The sequence below is a fragment of the Heterodontus francisci genome, unplaced genomic scaffold (assembly GCF_036365525.1).
Source record: "Heterodontus francisci isolate sHetFra1 unplaced genomic scaffold, sHetFra1.hap1 HAP1_SCAFFOLD_739, whole genome shotgun sequence".
Taxonomy (NCBI): Eukaryota; Metazoa; Chordata; class Chondrichthyes; order Heterodontiformes; family Heterodontidae; genus Heterodontus; species Heterodontus francisci.
In genome coordinates, this window is record NW_027140934.1 from 246,127 (window position 1) to 262,879 (window position 16,753).

General features: G+C 48.2%; 1 protein-coding gene across 1 annotated transcript in view; it reads right to left on the reverse strand.

The window, feature by feature from the left end:
* Positions 1 to 16,753, reverse strand: part of LOC137361411 (alpha-2-macroglobulin-like protein 1) — a 99,813-nt gene that overhangs the window by 61,757 nt on the left and 21,303 nt on the right. Inside the window, exons 2-7 of the mRNA XM_068026279.1 lie at positions 14,453 to 14,525; positions 8,296 to 8,446; positions 4,828 to 5,053; positions 3,966 to 4,092; positions 2,959 to 3,080; positions 2,230 to 2,281 (exon numbers count right to left, since the gene is read on the reverse strand). Of these exons, the coding sequence (XP_067882380.1) occupies positions 2,230 to 2,281; positions 2,959 to 3,080; positions 3,966 to 4,092; positions 4,828 to 5,053; positions 8,296 to 8,446; positions 14,453 to 14,522 (748 nt within the window). The 5' untranslated portion in view covers positions 14,523 to 14,525. The remainder of the gene's footprint in view (positions 1 to 2,229; positions 2,282 to 2,958; positions 3,081 to 3,965; positions 4,093 to 4,827; positions 5,054 to 8,295; positions 8,447 to 14,452; positions 14,526 to 16,753) is intronic.

Genomic DNA, 16,753 nt, shown 5'->3' on the forward strand with positions numbered 1-16,753 from the left:
AAGACTGTTACTATCCTCCACAATCTTTCCTACATTTCTGAGTTTTGTATCTCTGTATTAAACTGTATCTCATGTCTCTGTCCTTCTGAAGACTGTTACTATCCTCCACAATCTTTCCAACATTTCTGAGATTTGTATCTCTGTATTAAACTGTATCTCATGTCTCTGTCCTTCTGAAGACTGTTACTATCCTCCACAATCTTTCCTACATTTCTGAGTTTTGTATCTCTGTATTAAACTGTATCTCATGTCTCTGTCCTTCTGAAGACTGTTACTATCCTCCACAATCTTTCCCACATTTCTGAGATTTGTATCTCTGTATTAAACTGTATCCCATGTCTCTGTCCTTCTGAAGACTGTTACTATCCTCCACAATCTTTCCTACATTTCTGAGTTTTGTATCTCTGTATTAAACTGTATCTCATGTCTCTGTCCTTCTGAAGACTGTTACTATCCTCCACAATCTTTCCTACATTTCTGAGTTTTGTATCTCTGTATTAAACTGTATCTCATGTCTCTGTCCTTCTGAAGACTGTTACTATCCTCCACAATCTTTCCCACATTTCTGAGATTTGTATCTCTGTATTAAACTGTATCTCATGTCTCTGTCCTTCTGAAGACTGTTACTATCCTCCACAACCTTTCCTACATTTCTGAGTTTTGTATCTCTGTATTAAACTGTATCTCATGTCTCTGTTCTTCTGAAGACTGTTACTATCCTCCACAACCTTTCCTACATTTCTGAGTTTTGTATCTCTGTATTAAACTGTATCTCATGTCTCTGTCCTTCTGAAGACTGTTACTATCCTCCACAACCTTTCCTACATTTCTGAGTTTTGTATCTCTGTATTAAACTGTATCTCATGTCTCTGTCCTTCTGAAGACTGTTACTATCCTCCACAACCTTTCCTACATTTCTGAGTTTTGTATCTCTGTATTAAACTTTATCTAATGTCTCTGTCCTTCTGAAGACTGTTACTATCCTCCACAACCTTTCCTATATTTCTGAGTTTTATATCTCTGTATTAAACTGTATCTCATGTCTCTGTTCTTCTGAAGACTGTTACTATCCTCCACAACCTTTCCTACATTTCTGAGTTTTGTATCTCTGTATTAAACTGTATCTCATGTCTCTGTCCTTCTGAAGACTGTTACTATCCTCCACAATCTTTCCTACATTTCTGAGTTTTATATCTCTGTATTAAACGTTATCTCATGTCTCTGTCCTTCTGAAGACTGTTACTATCCTCCACAATCTTTCCTACATTTCTGAGTTTTATATCTCTGTATTAAACGTTATCTCATGTCTCTGTACTTCTGAAGACTGTTACTATCCTCCACAATCTTTCCTACATTTCTGAGTTTTATATCTCTGTATTAAACGTTATCTCATGTCTCTGTCCTTCTGAAGACTGTTACTATCCTCCACAACCTTTCCTACATTTCTGAGTTTTGTATCTCTGTATTAAACTGTATCTCATGTCTCTGTCCTTCTGAAGACTGTTACTATCCTCCACAACCTTTCCTACATTTCTGAGTTTTGTATCTCTGTATTAAACTGTATCTCATGTCTCTGTCCTTCTGAAGACTGTTACTATCCTCCACAACCTTTCCTACATTTCTGAGTTTTGTATCTCTGTATTAAACTGTATCTCATGTCTCTGTCCTTCTGAAGACTGTTACTATCCTCCACAACCTTCCCTACATTTCTGAGTTTTGTATCTCTGTATTAAACTGTATCTCATGTCTCTGTCCTTCTGAAGACTGTTACTATCCTCCACAACCTTTCCTACATTTCTGAGTTTTATATCTCTGTATTAAACTGTATCTCATGTCTCTGTCCTTCTGAAGACTGTTACTATCCTCCACAACCTTTCCTACATTTCTGAGTTTTGTTCCATCTGCAAACTTTGAATTTATACCTTGTGGACCCAAGTCCAGCTCATGAATATATATCATAAAAACCAGTTATCCTAATCTTGAGCCCTGCTCAATCAGATGGTAAATGTCCCTCCGGTCTGAGGTACAACCCTTCCCCAATATTCTCTGCTTCTGTCCCTGACTCAATTCCATACTCAGTGTCGATGGAATGTCCAGTGACTCCCCCACATCACAGAGTCAGTGCTGAGTGACAATCCCCTCCATCATTCCCACTCACCCTCTCCCACAGACTGGGAGCTTGACATTGAGCCTTTTTAATCAGCCAGCGTTTCGACAGAATTACTGTACCTGCAGGACAGAGGAAGGAGCTGTGAGTCAGTTCAGTCTCAGTTCCCTCGGGCTGTAACACAGAGAAGAGAGAGAGAGAGAGTCAGAGTGAAAATCTGCAAGAGAGAAAGAGAGAGAGTCAGAGAGAGTGAAAATCTGCAAGATAGAGAGAGCGAGTCAAAGAGAGTGAAAATCTTCAAAATAGGGAGAGAGAGTCAGAGAGAGTGAAAACCCACGAGAGAGAGAGAGTGAAAATCTGCAAGAGAGAGAGAGAGAGAGTGATAATCTGTGAGAAACAGAGAGTCAGAGAGAGTGAAAATTCACAAGATAGAGAGAGTCAGAGATGGTGAAAATCCACAACAGAGAGAGAGAGTCAGAGAAAGTGAAAATCCACAAGAGAGAGAGATTCAGAGAGAGTGAAAATCTGCAAGCGAGAGTCAGAGAGAGTGAAAATCCACAAGAGAGAGAGAGAGTTAGAGAAAGTGAAAATCCACAAGAGAGAGAGATTCAGAGAGAGTGAAAATCTGCAAGAGAGAGTCAGAGAGAGTGAAAATCCACAAGAGACAGAGAGTCAGAGAGAGAAAAAGAGAGGGAGACAGAAGGAGAGAACGAGAGAGAGAGAGAGAGAAAGAGAGGGAGGTAGAGACCGAGCACAGACAGAAGCAGATAGAGGGAGCGCAGTATGAGAGGAGGAGTGTGAGAGACTGGATGGAGAGAGACCAGTCTGGGTTTGCAAGGGTTGACACTAACCCGAACTAGGAGAGGTTTACGGATAACATCCACTGCTCCTTTGACAGGCACGGTTATCACCTCATTCCCACACAGAGATTCTGAGGAAATGGATTCTGCTTGAACTGTCAAATTCTGTTCTCCTGCAACACAGACAGAGAGAGGGAGAGAGGTGAGAGAAAACGGGACAGGGATCAGGAGCAGGAACCCGGGCTGATTCACCCCCCTCCCTAACCCAGGGGTCACCGGACAGGGATCAGGAGCAGGAACCCGGGCTGATTCACCCCCTCCTCCCTAAACCAGAGGTCACTGGACAGGGATCAGGAGCAGGAACCCGGGCTGATTCACCCCCTCCCTAACCCAGGGGTCACTGGACAGGGATCAGGAGCAGGAACCCGGGCTGATTCACCCCCCTCCCTAACCCAGGGATCACTGGACAGGGATCAGGAGCAGGAACCCAGGCTGATTCACCCCCCTCCCTCCCTAAACCAGGGGTCACTGGACAGGGATCAGGAGCAGAAACCCGGGCTGATTCACCCCCTCCTCCCTAACCCAGGGGTCACTGGACAGGGATCAGGAGCAGGAACCCGGGCTGATTCACCCCCCTCCCTCCCTAAACCAGGGGTCACTGGACAGGGATCAGGAGCAGGAACCCGGGCTGATTCACCCCCTGCCTAACCCAGGGGTCACTGGACAGGGATCAGGAGCAGGAACCCGGGCTGATTCACCCCCTGCCTAACCCAGGGGTCACTGGACAGGGATCAGGAGCAGGAACCCGGGCTGATTCACCCCCTCCTCCCTAACCCAGGGGTCACTGGACAGGGATCAGGAGCAGGAACCTGGGCTGATTCACCCCCTCCTCCCTAACCCAGGGGTCACTGGACAGGGATCAGGAGCAGGAACCCGGGCTGATTCACCCCCTCCTCCCTAACCCAGGGGTCACTGGACAGGGATCAGGAGCAGGAACCCGGGCTGATTCACTCAGCAAAGGCTGGGATCGGAGCCTGGGCCTTGAGTTACTGACTGACCCAGTTCAGTAGCAGTGAGACTCCAGCTGAAGGTCACACTGTCCTTCGAGCAGATGCATGTCTCTTGTGCGGTTCTGCTGTCGGAGGTCACATTAAAGCCCTGGGCCTCCAGCAGAGTTATCTTCACCTGAGGGAGAGAAAAGGAGCAGGAAAGGGTTAGATCACCAACGGCACAAGACTCAAACACAACACTCCCCACCTCCTCCTGTTCAATTATCCTCGTCTCCGGAGGGCACTCCCTGTCCTCCAGGATCCAATCACCCATGCACACAGAGCAGGAAAGGCCCAGGCTCCATTCCCGGCCTGTGCTGGGCTAACCTGATCCCACACCCAGTGTGGTACCGAAGCCTGCGCACACAGAGCAGGAAAGGCCCAGGCTCCATTCCCGGCCTGTGTTGGGTGAACTTGATCCCACACCCTGTCTGGCACTGAGCCCCACACATACAGAGCAGGAAAGGCCCAGGCTCCATTCCCGGCCTGTGTTGTGTTAACTTGATCCCACACCCTGTCTGGAACCGAGCCCCACCCACAGAGCAGGAAAGGCCCAGGCTCCATTACCGGCCTGTGTTGGGTGAACTTGATCCCACACCCTGTCTGGCACTGAGCCCCACACATACAGAGCAGGAAAGGCCCAGGCTCCATTCCCGGCCTGTGTTGGGTGAACTTGATCCCACACCCTGTCTGGAACCGAGCCCCACCCACAGAGCAGGAAAGGCCCAGGCTCCATTCCCGGCCTGTGCTGAGTTTACCCAGCCCTGCCTTTCACACACACCCCCCCCCCACCCCAGTGCACACACGCACACAGAAGAGCAGAGCCGGTGGTGCCTCCTCCCACAGTCGATTAGCCAGCCAGCTGACTCACCATGATGCACTGTTTCATGTAGTTGAACACTTTGGCTTTGAGTGTGAACCCTTCGGTCCTGATGACCGAGTAGGGCAGAGCCAGATCCACAAAGAAGGGTTTGAAGGCATTGAGTGAGACGGTGTCTGAGATCCCAAAGCCGGCCTGTCCAGTACAGAACATACTGCCTTTCCATTCTGTTATTGAGTCAGGTACAGTGATGGGGAGGGAGATTGAGCCAGTCGACCTGAGACAGGACACACAGTTAGAGCAGATTAGGATGTTCATTGTGGTAGAAAAACTGGCCCCAGGTCATGGGGGAGAATTCCTCTGCAGTGTGGTGTTCCCTCAGTACTGACCCTCCGACAGTGCAGCACTCCCTCAGTACTGACCCTCCGACAGTGCAGCACTCCCTCAGTACTGACCCTCCGACAGTGCGGCGCTCCCTCAGTACTGACCCTCTGACAGTGCGGCATTCCCTCAGTGCTGAGCCTCCGACAGCGCGGCACTCCCCCACAACTGACCCTCCGACAGTGCAGCACTCCCTCAGTACTGACCCTCCGACAGTGCAGCACTCCCTCAGTACTGACCCTCCGACAGTGCAGCACTCCCTCAGTACTGACCCTCCGACAGTGCAGCACTCCCTCAGTACTGACCCTCCGACAGTGCAGCACTCCCTCAGTACTGACCCTCCGACAGTGCAGCACTCCCTCAGTACTGACCCTCCGACAGTGCAGCACACCCTCAGTACTGACCCTCCGACAGTGCAGCACTCCCTCAGTACTGACCCTCCGACAGTGCGGCACTCCCTCAGTACTGACCCTCCGACAGTGCAGCACTCCCTCAGTACTGACCCTCCGATAGTGCAGCACTCCCTCAGTACTGACCCTCCGACAGTGCAGCACTCCCTCAGTACTGCCCCTCCGACAGTGCGGCACTCCCTCAGTACTGACCCTCCGACAGTGCAGCACTCCCTCAGTACTGACCCTCCGACAGTGCGGCGCTCCCTCAGTACTGACCCTCCGACAGTGCAGCACACCCTCAGTACTGACTCTCCGACAGTGCAGCACTCCCTCAGTATTGACCATCCGACAGTGCAGCACTCCCTCAGTACTGACCCTCCGACAGTGCGGCGCTCCCTCAGTACTGACCCTCCGACAGTGCGGCACACCCTCAGTACTGACCATCCGACAGTGCAGCACTCCCTCAGTACTGACCCTCCGACAGTGCGGCATTCCCTCAGTACTGACCCTCTGACAGTGCGGCACTCCCTCAGTACTGACCCTCCGACAGTGCGGCACTCCCTCAGTACTGACCCTCCGACAGTGCGGCACTCCCTCAGTACTGACCCTCTGACAGTGCAGCACTCCCCCAGTACTGACCCTCCGACAGTGCAGCACTCCCTCAGTACTGACCCTCCGACAGTGCGGCATTCCCTCAGTACTGACCCTCTGACAGTGCAGCACTCCCCCACAACTGACCCTCCGACAGCGCGGCACTCCCTCAGTACTGACCCTCCGACAGTGCGGCACTCCCTCAGTACTGACCCTCTGACAGTGCAGCACTCCCTCAGTACTGACCCTCCGACAGTGCGGCATTCCCTCAGTACTGAGCCTCCGACAGTGCGGCACTCCCTCAGTACTGACCCTCCGACAGGGCGGCACTCCCTCAGTACTGACCCTCCGACAGTGCGGCACTCCCTCAGTACTGACCCTCCGACAGGGCGGCACTCCCTCAGTACTGACCCTCCGACAGTGCGGCACTCCCTCAGTACTGACCCTCCGACAGGGCGGCACTCCCTCAGTACTGACCCTCCGACAGCGTGGCATTCCCTCGGTACTGACCCTCCGACAGCGTGGCACTCCCCCAGTACTGACCCTCCGACAGCGCGGCACTCCCCCAGTATTGACCCTTTATAGGGCGGCACTCCCTCAGTACTGAACCTCCGACAGGGCGGCACTCCCTCTGTACTGACCCTCTGACAGTGCAGCACTCCCTCAGTACTGACCCCCCCGACAGGGCGGCACTCCCTCAGTACTGACCCTCCGACAGTGCGGCACTCCCTCAGTACTGACCCTCCGACAGGGCGGCACTCCCTCAGTACTGACCCTCCGACAGTGCGGCACTCCCTCAGTACTGACCCTCCGACAGGGCGGCACTCCCTCAGTACTGACCCTCCGACAGCGTGGCATTCCCTCGGTACTGACCCTCCGACAGCGTGGCACTCCCCCAGTACTGACCCTCCGACAGTGCGGCACTCCCTCAGTACTGACCCTCCGACAGCGTGGCACTCCCTCAGTACTGACCCTCTGACAGCGTGGCATTCCCTCGGTACTGACCCTCCGACAGCGCGGCACTCCCTCAGTACTGACCCTCCGACAGCGTGGCATTCCCTCGGTACTGACCCTCCGACAGGGCGGCACTCCCTCAGTACTGACCCTCCGACAGTGCGGCACTCCCTCAGTACTGACCCTCCGACAGCGTGGCACTCCCTCAGTCCTGACCCTCCGACAGCGTGGCATTCCCTCGGTACTGACCCTCCGACAGCGCGGCACTCCCTCAGTATTGACCCTTTATAGGGCGGCACTCCCTCAGTACTGACCCTCCGACAGTGCAGCACTCCCTCAGTACTGACCCTCCGACAGCGCGGCACTCCCCCAGTACTGACCCTCCGACAGTGCGGCACTCCCTCAATACTGACCCTCCGATAGTGTCTTGTTCCCTCAGTACTGACCCTCTGACAGTGCGGCACTCCCTCAGTACTGACCCTCCGACAGTGCGGCACTCCCTCAGTACTGACCCTCCGACAGCGCGGCACTCCCTCAGTACTGACCCTCCGACAGTGCGGCACTCCCTCAATACTGACCCTCCGATAGTGTCTTGTTTCCTCAGTACTGACCCTCTGATAGTGTGGCAGTCCCTCCATATCTCAGTAAACTCCTCCAGCCTCCGGCAACCCTCTCTATCTCTGTAACATTCTCCAGCCCCCTACGACCCTCCCTATCTGTGTAACCTCCCCCAGTCTCCTACAACCCTCCCTATCTCTGTAACCTCCTCCAGCCCCTACAACCCTCCCTATCTCTGTAACCTCCTCCAGCCCCTACAACCCTCCCTATCTCTGTCACCTCCTCCAGCCCCTAGAAACCTCCCTATCTCTGTAACCTCCTTCAGCCCCCTACGACCCTCCCTATCTCTGTCACCTCCTTCAGCCCCCTACGACCCTCCCTATCTCTGTAACCTCCTCCAGTCTCCTACAACCCTCCCTATCTCTGGAACCTCCTCCAGCCCCCTACAACCCTCCCTATCTCTGTAACCTTCTCCAGCCCCTACAACCCTCCCTATCTCTGGAACCTCCTCCAGCCCCCTACAACACTCCCTATCTCTCGCTTCCACCCAGCGCCCGCACAGCCTGAAAGTTCACGACATCGGGAAATGGTCTATCTGAGCCGCAGGGTGGTCTGGAGATAGAGATTCATGCGAAGGTCTTACCCGACAGGGATGAGCTCCCAGATCCATGTTTCGGGAAAGTACTCTCGGACTGAAACGGGGGCTCCCGATGGTCCTGAAGCCACCATGCGCTGATGGGTGAAAGGGCCTGGCATTGCGTCTGCCACAATTAACCTTTCATTGTAGCTCATAACTGCAAGATATAATATCCTTAGTTAACCATGAGATAGTGAGGGGTCTCTGGTTGGGGGGGTGGGTGGGGTGGGGGGAGGAGGGGGGAGGGGGGAAGGTGAGGAGATCAACAGTATGAGGGTGATTGACGAGATCAGCAAGTATTTCTCAACTTAAAGAGGGTCACACATTCACCTACAATTCCGAGGAACTTTGAGGTAAATTACAGGAGACATTGAGATAAATTACAGGAGACATTGAGATAAATTACAGGACACATTGAGATAAATTACGGGATACATTGAGATAAATTACAGGAGACATTGAGATAAATTACAGGAGACATTGAGATAAATTACAGGACACATTGAGATAAATTACGGGATACATTGAGATAAATTACAGGAGACATTGAGATAAATTACAGGACACATTGAGATAAATTACAGGAGACATTGAGATAAATTACAGGAGACATTGAGATAAATTACAGGATACATTGAGATAAATTACGGGATACATTGAGATAAATTACAGGAGACATTGAGATAAATTACAGGAGACATTGAGATAAATTACAGGACACATTGAGATAAATTACGGGATACATTGAGATAAATTACAGGAGACATTGAGATAAATTACAGGACACATTGAGATAAATTACGGGATACATTGAGATAAATTACAGGACACATTGAGATAAATTACAGGATACATTGAGATAAATTACAGGAGACATTGAGATAAATTACAGGACACATTGAGATAAATTACGGGATACATTGAGATAAATTACGGGATACATTGAGATAAATTACAGGACACATTGAGATAAATTACAGGATACATTGAGATAAATTACAGGAGACATTGAGATAAATTACAGGATACATTGAGATAAATTACAGGATACATTGAGATAAATTACGCGGATACACTGAAGTATATTTTGGAGGTTCTTTGATCTACATTTCATACAAACCTATGAATTAGGAGCAGGACGAGGCCACTCGGCCCCTCGTGCCTGCTCCTCCATTCAATAAGTTCATGTCTGAACTGATTATTCCACATTTCCACTGACCTCCGATAACCTTTCACCCCCTTGCTTATCAAAAATCTAACTACCTCTGCCTTAAAAATATTCAAAGACTCTGCTTCCACTGCCTTTTGAGGAAGAGAATTCCAGAGACCCTCTGAGAGAAAACATTTCTCCTCATCTCTGTCTTAAATGGGCAACCCCTTATTTTTATACAGTGACCCCTAGTTCTAGATTCTCCCACAATGGGAAACATCCTTTCCACATCCACCCTGTCAAGACCCCTCAGGATCTTATATGTTTCAATCAAGTTGCCTCTTACTCTTCTAAACTCCAGTGGATACAAGCCTAGCCTGTCCGATCTTTCCCCGTAAGACAACCCGCCCATTCCATGTATTAATCTAGTAAACCTTCTCTGTACTGCCTCCAACACATTTACATCCTTCCTTAAATAAGGAGACCAGTACTGTACACAATACCCCAGATGTGGTCTCACCAATGCCCTGTATAACTGAGGCATAACCTCCCTACTTTTATATTCAATTACCCTCGTGATAAACAATAACATTCTATTAGCTTTCCTAATTACATTCTGTACCTGCATACTAACCTTTTGTGATTCATGCACTAGGACACCCAGATTCCTCTGCATCTCCGAGCTCTGCAATCTCTCACCATTTAGATAATATGCTGCTTTTTTATTCTTCCTGCCAAAATGAACAATTTTGCACTTTCCCCACATTATACTCCATTTGCCAGGTCTTTTCCCACTCACTTAACCTATCTATATCCCTTTGTAGCCCCCTTATGTCCTCTTCACAACTTACTTTCCTACCTATCTTTGTGCCGTCAGCAAATTTAGCAACCGTACTTTCGGTCCCTTCATCCAAGTCATTTATATAAATTGTAAAATGTTGAGGCCCTGGCACCGATCCCTGTGGCACACCACTCGTTACATTTTTCCAACCAGAACATGACCCACTTCTGCCTACTCTCTGTTTCCTGTTAGCTAGCCAATCTTCTATCCATGCCAATATGTTTTTTTTTAGAATATTACAGCGCAGTACAGGCCCTTCGGCCCTCGATGTTGCGCCGATCATCTGACCTACACTATTCCATTTACATCCATATGTCTATCCAATGACCACTTAAATGCCCTTAAAGTTGGCGAGTCTACTACTGTTGCAGGCAGGGCGTTCCACGCCCCTACTACTCTCTGCGTAAAGAAACTACCTCTGACATCTGTCCTATATCTTTCACCCCTCAACTTAAAGCTATGTCCCCTCGTGTTTGCCATCCTCATCCGAGGAAAAAGACTCTCACTATCCACCCTATCTAACCCTCTGATTATCTTGTATGTCTCTATTAAGTCACCTCTCCTCCTCCTTCTCTCTAACGAAAACAACCCCAAGTCCCTCAGCCTTTCCTCGTAAGACCTTCCTTCCATACCAGGCAACATCCTAGTAAATCTCCTCTGCACCCTTTCCAAAGCTTCGACATCCTTCCTATAATGCGGTGACCAGAACTGCACGCAATACTCCAGGTGCGGCCTCACCAGAGTTTTGTACAGCTGCATCATGACCCCGTGGCTCTGAAACTCGATCCCCCTACTAATAAAGGCTAACACACCATATGCCTTCTTAACAGCCCTATTAACCTGGGTAGCAACTTTCAGGGATTTATGTACCTGGATACCAAGATCTCTCTGCTCATCTACACTACCAAGAATCTTCCCATTAGCCCAGTACTCTGCATTGCTGTTACTCCTTCCAAAGTGAATCACCTCACACTTCTCCGCATTAAACTCCATTTGCCATCTCTCAGCCCAGCTCTGCAGCCTATCTATGTCCCTCTGTACCCTACAACACCCTTCGACACTATCCACAACTCCACCGACCTTCGTGTCATCCGCAAATTTACTAACCCACCCTTCTACACCCTCATCCAGGTCGTTTATAAAAATGACAAACAGCAGTGGCCCCAAAACAGAACCTTGCGGTACACCACTAGTAACTAAACTCCAGGATGAACATTTGCCATCAACCACCACCCTCTGTCTTCTTTCAGCTAGCCAATTTCTGATCCAAAGCTCTAAATCACCTTCAACCCCATACTTGCGTATTTTCTGCAATAGCCTACCGTGGGGAACCTTATCAAACGCCTTACTGAAATCCATATACACCACATCCACGGCTTTACCCTCATCCACCTGTTTGGTCACCTTCTCGAAAAACTCAATAAGGTTTGTGAGGCACGACCTACCTTTCACAAAACCGTGCTGACTATCGCAAATGAACTTATTCTTTTCAAGATGATTATAAATCCTGTCTCTTATAACCTTTTCCAACATTTTACCCACAACCGAAGTAAGGCTCACAGGTCTATAATTACCAGGGCTGTCTCTACTCCCCTTCTTGAACAAGGGGACAACATTTGCTATCCTCCAGTCCTCCGGCACTACTCCTGTCGACAATGACGACTTGAAGATCAACAACAACGGCTCTGCAATCTCCTCCCTGGCTTCCCAGAGAATCCTAGGATAAATCCCATCTGGCCCAGGGGACTTATCTATTTTCACTCTTTCCAAAATTGCTAACACCTCCTCCTTGTGAATCTCAATCCCATCTAGCCTAGTAGGCTGTATCTCAGTAATCTCCTCGGCAACATTTTCTTTCTCTACTGTAAATACTGACGAAAAATATTCATTTAACGCTTCCCCTATCTCCTCTGATTCCGCACACAACTTCCCACTACTATCCTTGATTGGCCCTGTTCTAACTCTTATCATTCGTTTATTCCTGATATACCTATAGAAAGCCTTAGGGTTTTCTTTGATCCTATCCGCCAATGACTTCTCGTGTCCTCTCCTTGCTCTTCTTAGCCCTCCCTTTAGATCCTTCCTGGCTAGCTTGTAACTCTCAAGCGCCCTAACTGAGCCTTCACGTCTCATCCTAACATAAGCCGCCCTCTTCCTCTTGACAAGCGCTTCAACTTCTTGAGTAAACCACGGCTCCCTTGCTCGACAACTTCCTCCCTGCCTGACAGGTACATACTTATCAAGGACACGCATTAGCTGCTCCTTGAATAAGCTCCACATTTCGTTTGTGCCCATCCCCTGCAGTTTCCTTCCCCATCCTACACATCCTAAATCTTGCCTAATCGCGTCATAATTTCCTTTCCCCCAGCTATAATTCTTGCCCTGCGGTATATACCTGTCCCTGCCCATCGCTAAGGTAAACCTAACCGAATTGTGATCACTATCGCCAAAGTGCTCACCTACATCTAAATCGAACACCTGGCCGGGTTCATTACCCAGTACCAAATCCAATGTGGCATCGCCCCTGGTTGGCCTGTCCACATACTGTGTCAGAAAACCCTCCTGCACACACTGGACAAAAACAGACCCATCTAAAGTACTCGAACTATAGTATTTCCAGTCAATATTTGGAAAGTTAAAGTCCCCCATAACCACTACCCTGTTACTCTCGCTCCTGTCGAGAATCATCTTCGCTATCCTTTCCTCTACATCTCTGGAACTATTCGGAGGTCTATAGAAAACTCCCAACAGGGTGACCTCTCCTCTCCTGTTTCTAACCTCGGCCCATACTACCTCAGTAGACGAGTCCTCAAACGTCCTTTCTGCCGCTGTAATACTTTCCTTGATTAACAATGCCACACCCCCCCCTCTTTTACCCTCTTCTCTGTTCTTTCTGAAACATCTAAATCCCGGAACCTGCAACATCCATTCCTGCCCCTGCTCTACCCATGTCTCCGAAATGGCCACAACATCAGGATCCCAGGTACCAACCCATGCTGCAAGCTCACCCACCTTATTCCGGATGCTCCTGGCGTTGAAGTAGACACACTTTAAACCAAGTTCTTGCTTGCCAGTGCCCTCTTGCGTCCCTGTAACCTTATCCCCTACCTCACTACTCTCAACAGCCTGTACACTGGCACTGCAATTTAGGTTCCCATTCCCCTGCTGATTTAGTTTAAACCCCCTACACCATGAGCTTTTATTTTCCGCAATAACCTTTGATGTGGCACTTTATCAAATGACTTCTGGAAATCTAAGTACAATACATCCACTGGTTCCCCTTTATCCACAGCACATGTTACTCCCTCAAAGAACTCCAATAAATTGGTTAAACATGATTTCCCTTTCACAAAACCATGTTGATTCTGCCTGATTACCTTGAATTTTTCTAAATGCCCTGCTATAACATCTTTAATAACAGCTTCTAACATTTTCCCTGAGACAGATGTTAAGTTAACTGGCCTGTAGTTTCCTGCTTGCTGTCTCCTTCCCTTTTTGAATAAAGGAGTTACATTCACTATTTTCCAATCTATGGAACATTCCCCAAATCTGGGGAATTTTGGAAAATTAAAATGAATGCATCAACTATCTGACTAGCCACTTCTTTTAACACCCTAGGATGAAGTCCATCAGGACCTGGGGACTTGTCAGCCTGCAGCTCCAACAATTTGTTCAGTACCACTTCCCTGGTGATTGTAATTTTCTTGAGTTCCTCCCTCCCTTCCATTTCCTGACTTACAGCAAATACTGGGATGTTACTTGTATTCTCAATAGTGAAGACAAATGCAAAATATCTGTTCAATTCATCTACTATCTCCTTATTATCCATTATTAATTCTCCAACCTTAGAATAGATACATTTCAATGAGAAAGAAAAATTCTGTGTATTCTGAAATATCCCCTTAAATGTCTACCATTGCATCTCTATTGACTTATCTCTTAACCTGATTTGTCAGTTCACTTTAGCTAGCTCTTTTTTCATGCCCTCATAATTGCCCTTATTTAAGTTTAAAATAATAGTCTCGGATCGGACCCACACTTCTGTCCCTCAAACTGAATATAAAATTCACTCATATTATGATCGCTACTGCCTAGGGGTGCCGTCACTATCAGGATATTAAGTAATGCCCCACCCCTTCCCCACTGACTGATCCCAGTCACACATTACATACCAATATCCTCCTGAATCTGACATTCGATAGGTCGGTGATAACCGGTGTCTGTCAGGATCTTCAGGCCCATATCCTGAGGAGAGATCAGACACAGTCATTGATATTGCAGAAGAGAGAAGAACACAGTCTGAATCCCCCATCCCTCCATTCAGCATTCCCTCCATTCCTGTCTTCATCATTCCATCCATTCATCAATCCCACATCCCACTATTCAGCATTCCCTCCAACCCACCATTCATCAATCCGTCCATCCCTCCATTCATCATTCCATCCAATCATCATTCCCTCCATCCCTACCTTCATCATTCCCTCCAATCCACCATTCATCATTCCATCCATCCCTCCATTCATCATTTCATCCATTCATCAATCTCTCCATCTCAACCTTCATCATTCCCTCCATCCCAACCTTCATCATTCCATCCATTCAACAATCCCTCCAACCCATCCTTCATCATTCCCTCCATCCTGCAATCTTCAATCCCTCCGTTCATCAATCCATCCATTCATCAATCCCACGATCCACCATTCATCAATCCCTCCGTTCATGAATCCCTCCATCCTACATTCATCAATCCCTCTGTTCATCAATCCCTCTGTTCATCAATCCCTCCATCCTGCATTCATCAATCCCTCTGTTCATTAATCCCTCCATCCTGAATTCATCAATCCCTCTGTTCATCAATCCCTCTGTTCATCAATCCCTCCATCCTGCATTCATCAATCCCTCTGTTCATCAATCCCTCTGTTCATCAATCCCTCCATCCTGAATTCATCAATCCCTCTGTTCATCAATCCCTCCATCCTGCATTCATCAATCCCTCTGTTCATCAATCCCTCCATCCTGAATTCATCAATCCCTCTGTTCATCAATACCTCCATCCTGCATTCATCAATACCTCCATCCTGCATTCATCAATCCCTCTGTTCATCAATCCCTCTGTTCATCAATCCCTCCATCCTGCATTCATCAATCCCTCTGTTCATCAATCCCTCCATCCTGCATTCATCAATCCCTCTGTTCATCATGCCCTCTGTTCATCAATCCCTCCATCCTGCATTCATCAATCCCTCCGTTCATCAATCCCTCCATCCTGTATTCATCAATCCCTCTGTTCATCAATCCCTCTGTTCATCAATCCCTCCATCCTGCATTCATCAATCCCTCTGTTCTTCAATCCCTCCATCCTACATTCATCAATCCTTCTGTTCATCAATCCCTCTGTTCATCAATCCCTCTGTTCATCAATCCCTCCATCCTGCATTCATCAATCCCTCTGTTCATCAATCCCTCCATCCTACATTCATCAATCCCTCTGTTCATCAATCCCTCCATCCTGCATTCATCAATCCCTCTGTTCATCAATCCCTCCATCCTGCATTCATCAATCCCTCTGTTCATCAATCCCTCTGTTCATCAATCCCTCCATCCTGCATTCATCAATAACTCCGTTCATCAATCCCTCCATCCTACATTCATCAATCCCTCTGTTCATCAATCCCTCTGTTCATCAATCCCTCCATCCTGCATTCATCAATCCCTCTGTTCATCAATCCCTCTGTTCATCAATCCCTCCATCCTGCATTCATCAATCCCTCTGTTCATCAATCCCTCCATCCTACATTCATCAATCCCTCTGTTCATCAATCCCTCCGTTCATCAATCCCTCCATCCTGCATTCATCAATCCCTCTGTTCATCAATCCCTCCATCCTGCATTCATCAATCCCTCTGTTCTTCAATCCCTCTGTTGATCAATCCCTCTGTTCATCAATCCCTCTGTTCATCAATCCCTCCATCCTGCATTCATCAATCCCTCTGTTCATCAATCCCTCCATCCTACATTCATCAATCCCTCTGTTGATCAATCCCTCCATCCTGCATTCATCAATCCCTCTGTTCATCAATCCCTCCATCCTGCATTCATCAATCCCTCTGTTCATCAATCCCTCTGTTCATCAATCCCTCCATCCTGCATTCATCAATCCCTTTGTTCATCAATCCCTCCATCCTGCATTCATCAATCCCTCTGTTCATCAATCCCTCCATCCTGCATTCATCAATCCCTTTGTTCATCAATCCCTCCATCCTGCATTCATCAATCCCTTTGTTCATCAATCCCTCTGTTCATCAATCCCTCTGTTCATCAATCCCTCCATCCTGCAATCATCAATCCCTTTGTTCTTCAATCCCTCTGTTCATCAATCCCTCCATCCTGCATTCATCAATCCCTCTGTTCATCAATCCCTCTGTTCATCAATCCCTCCATCCTGCATTCATCAATCCCTCTGTTCATCAATC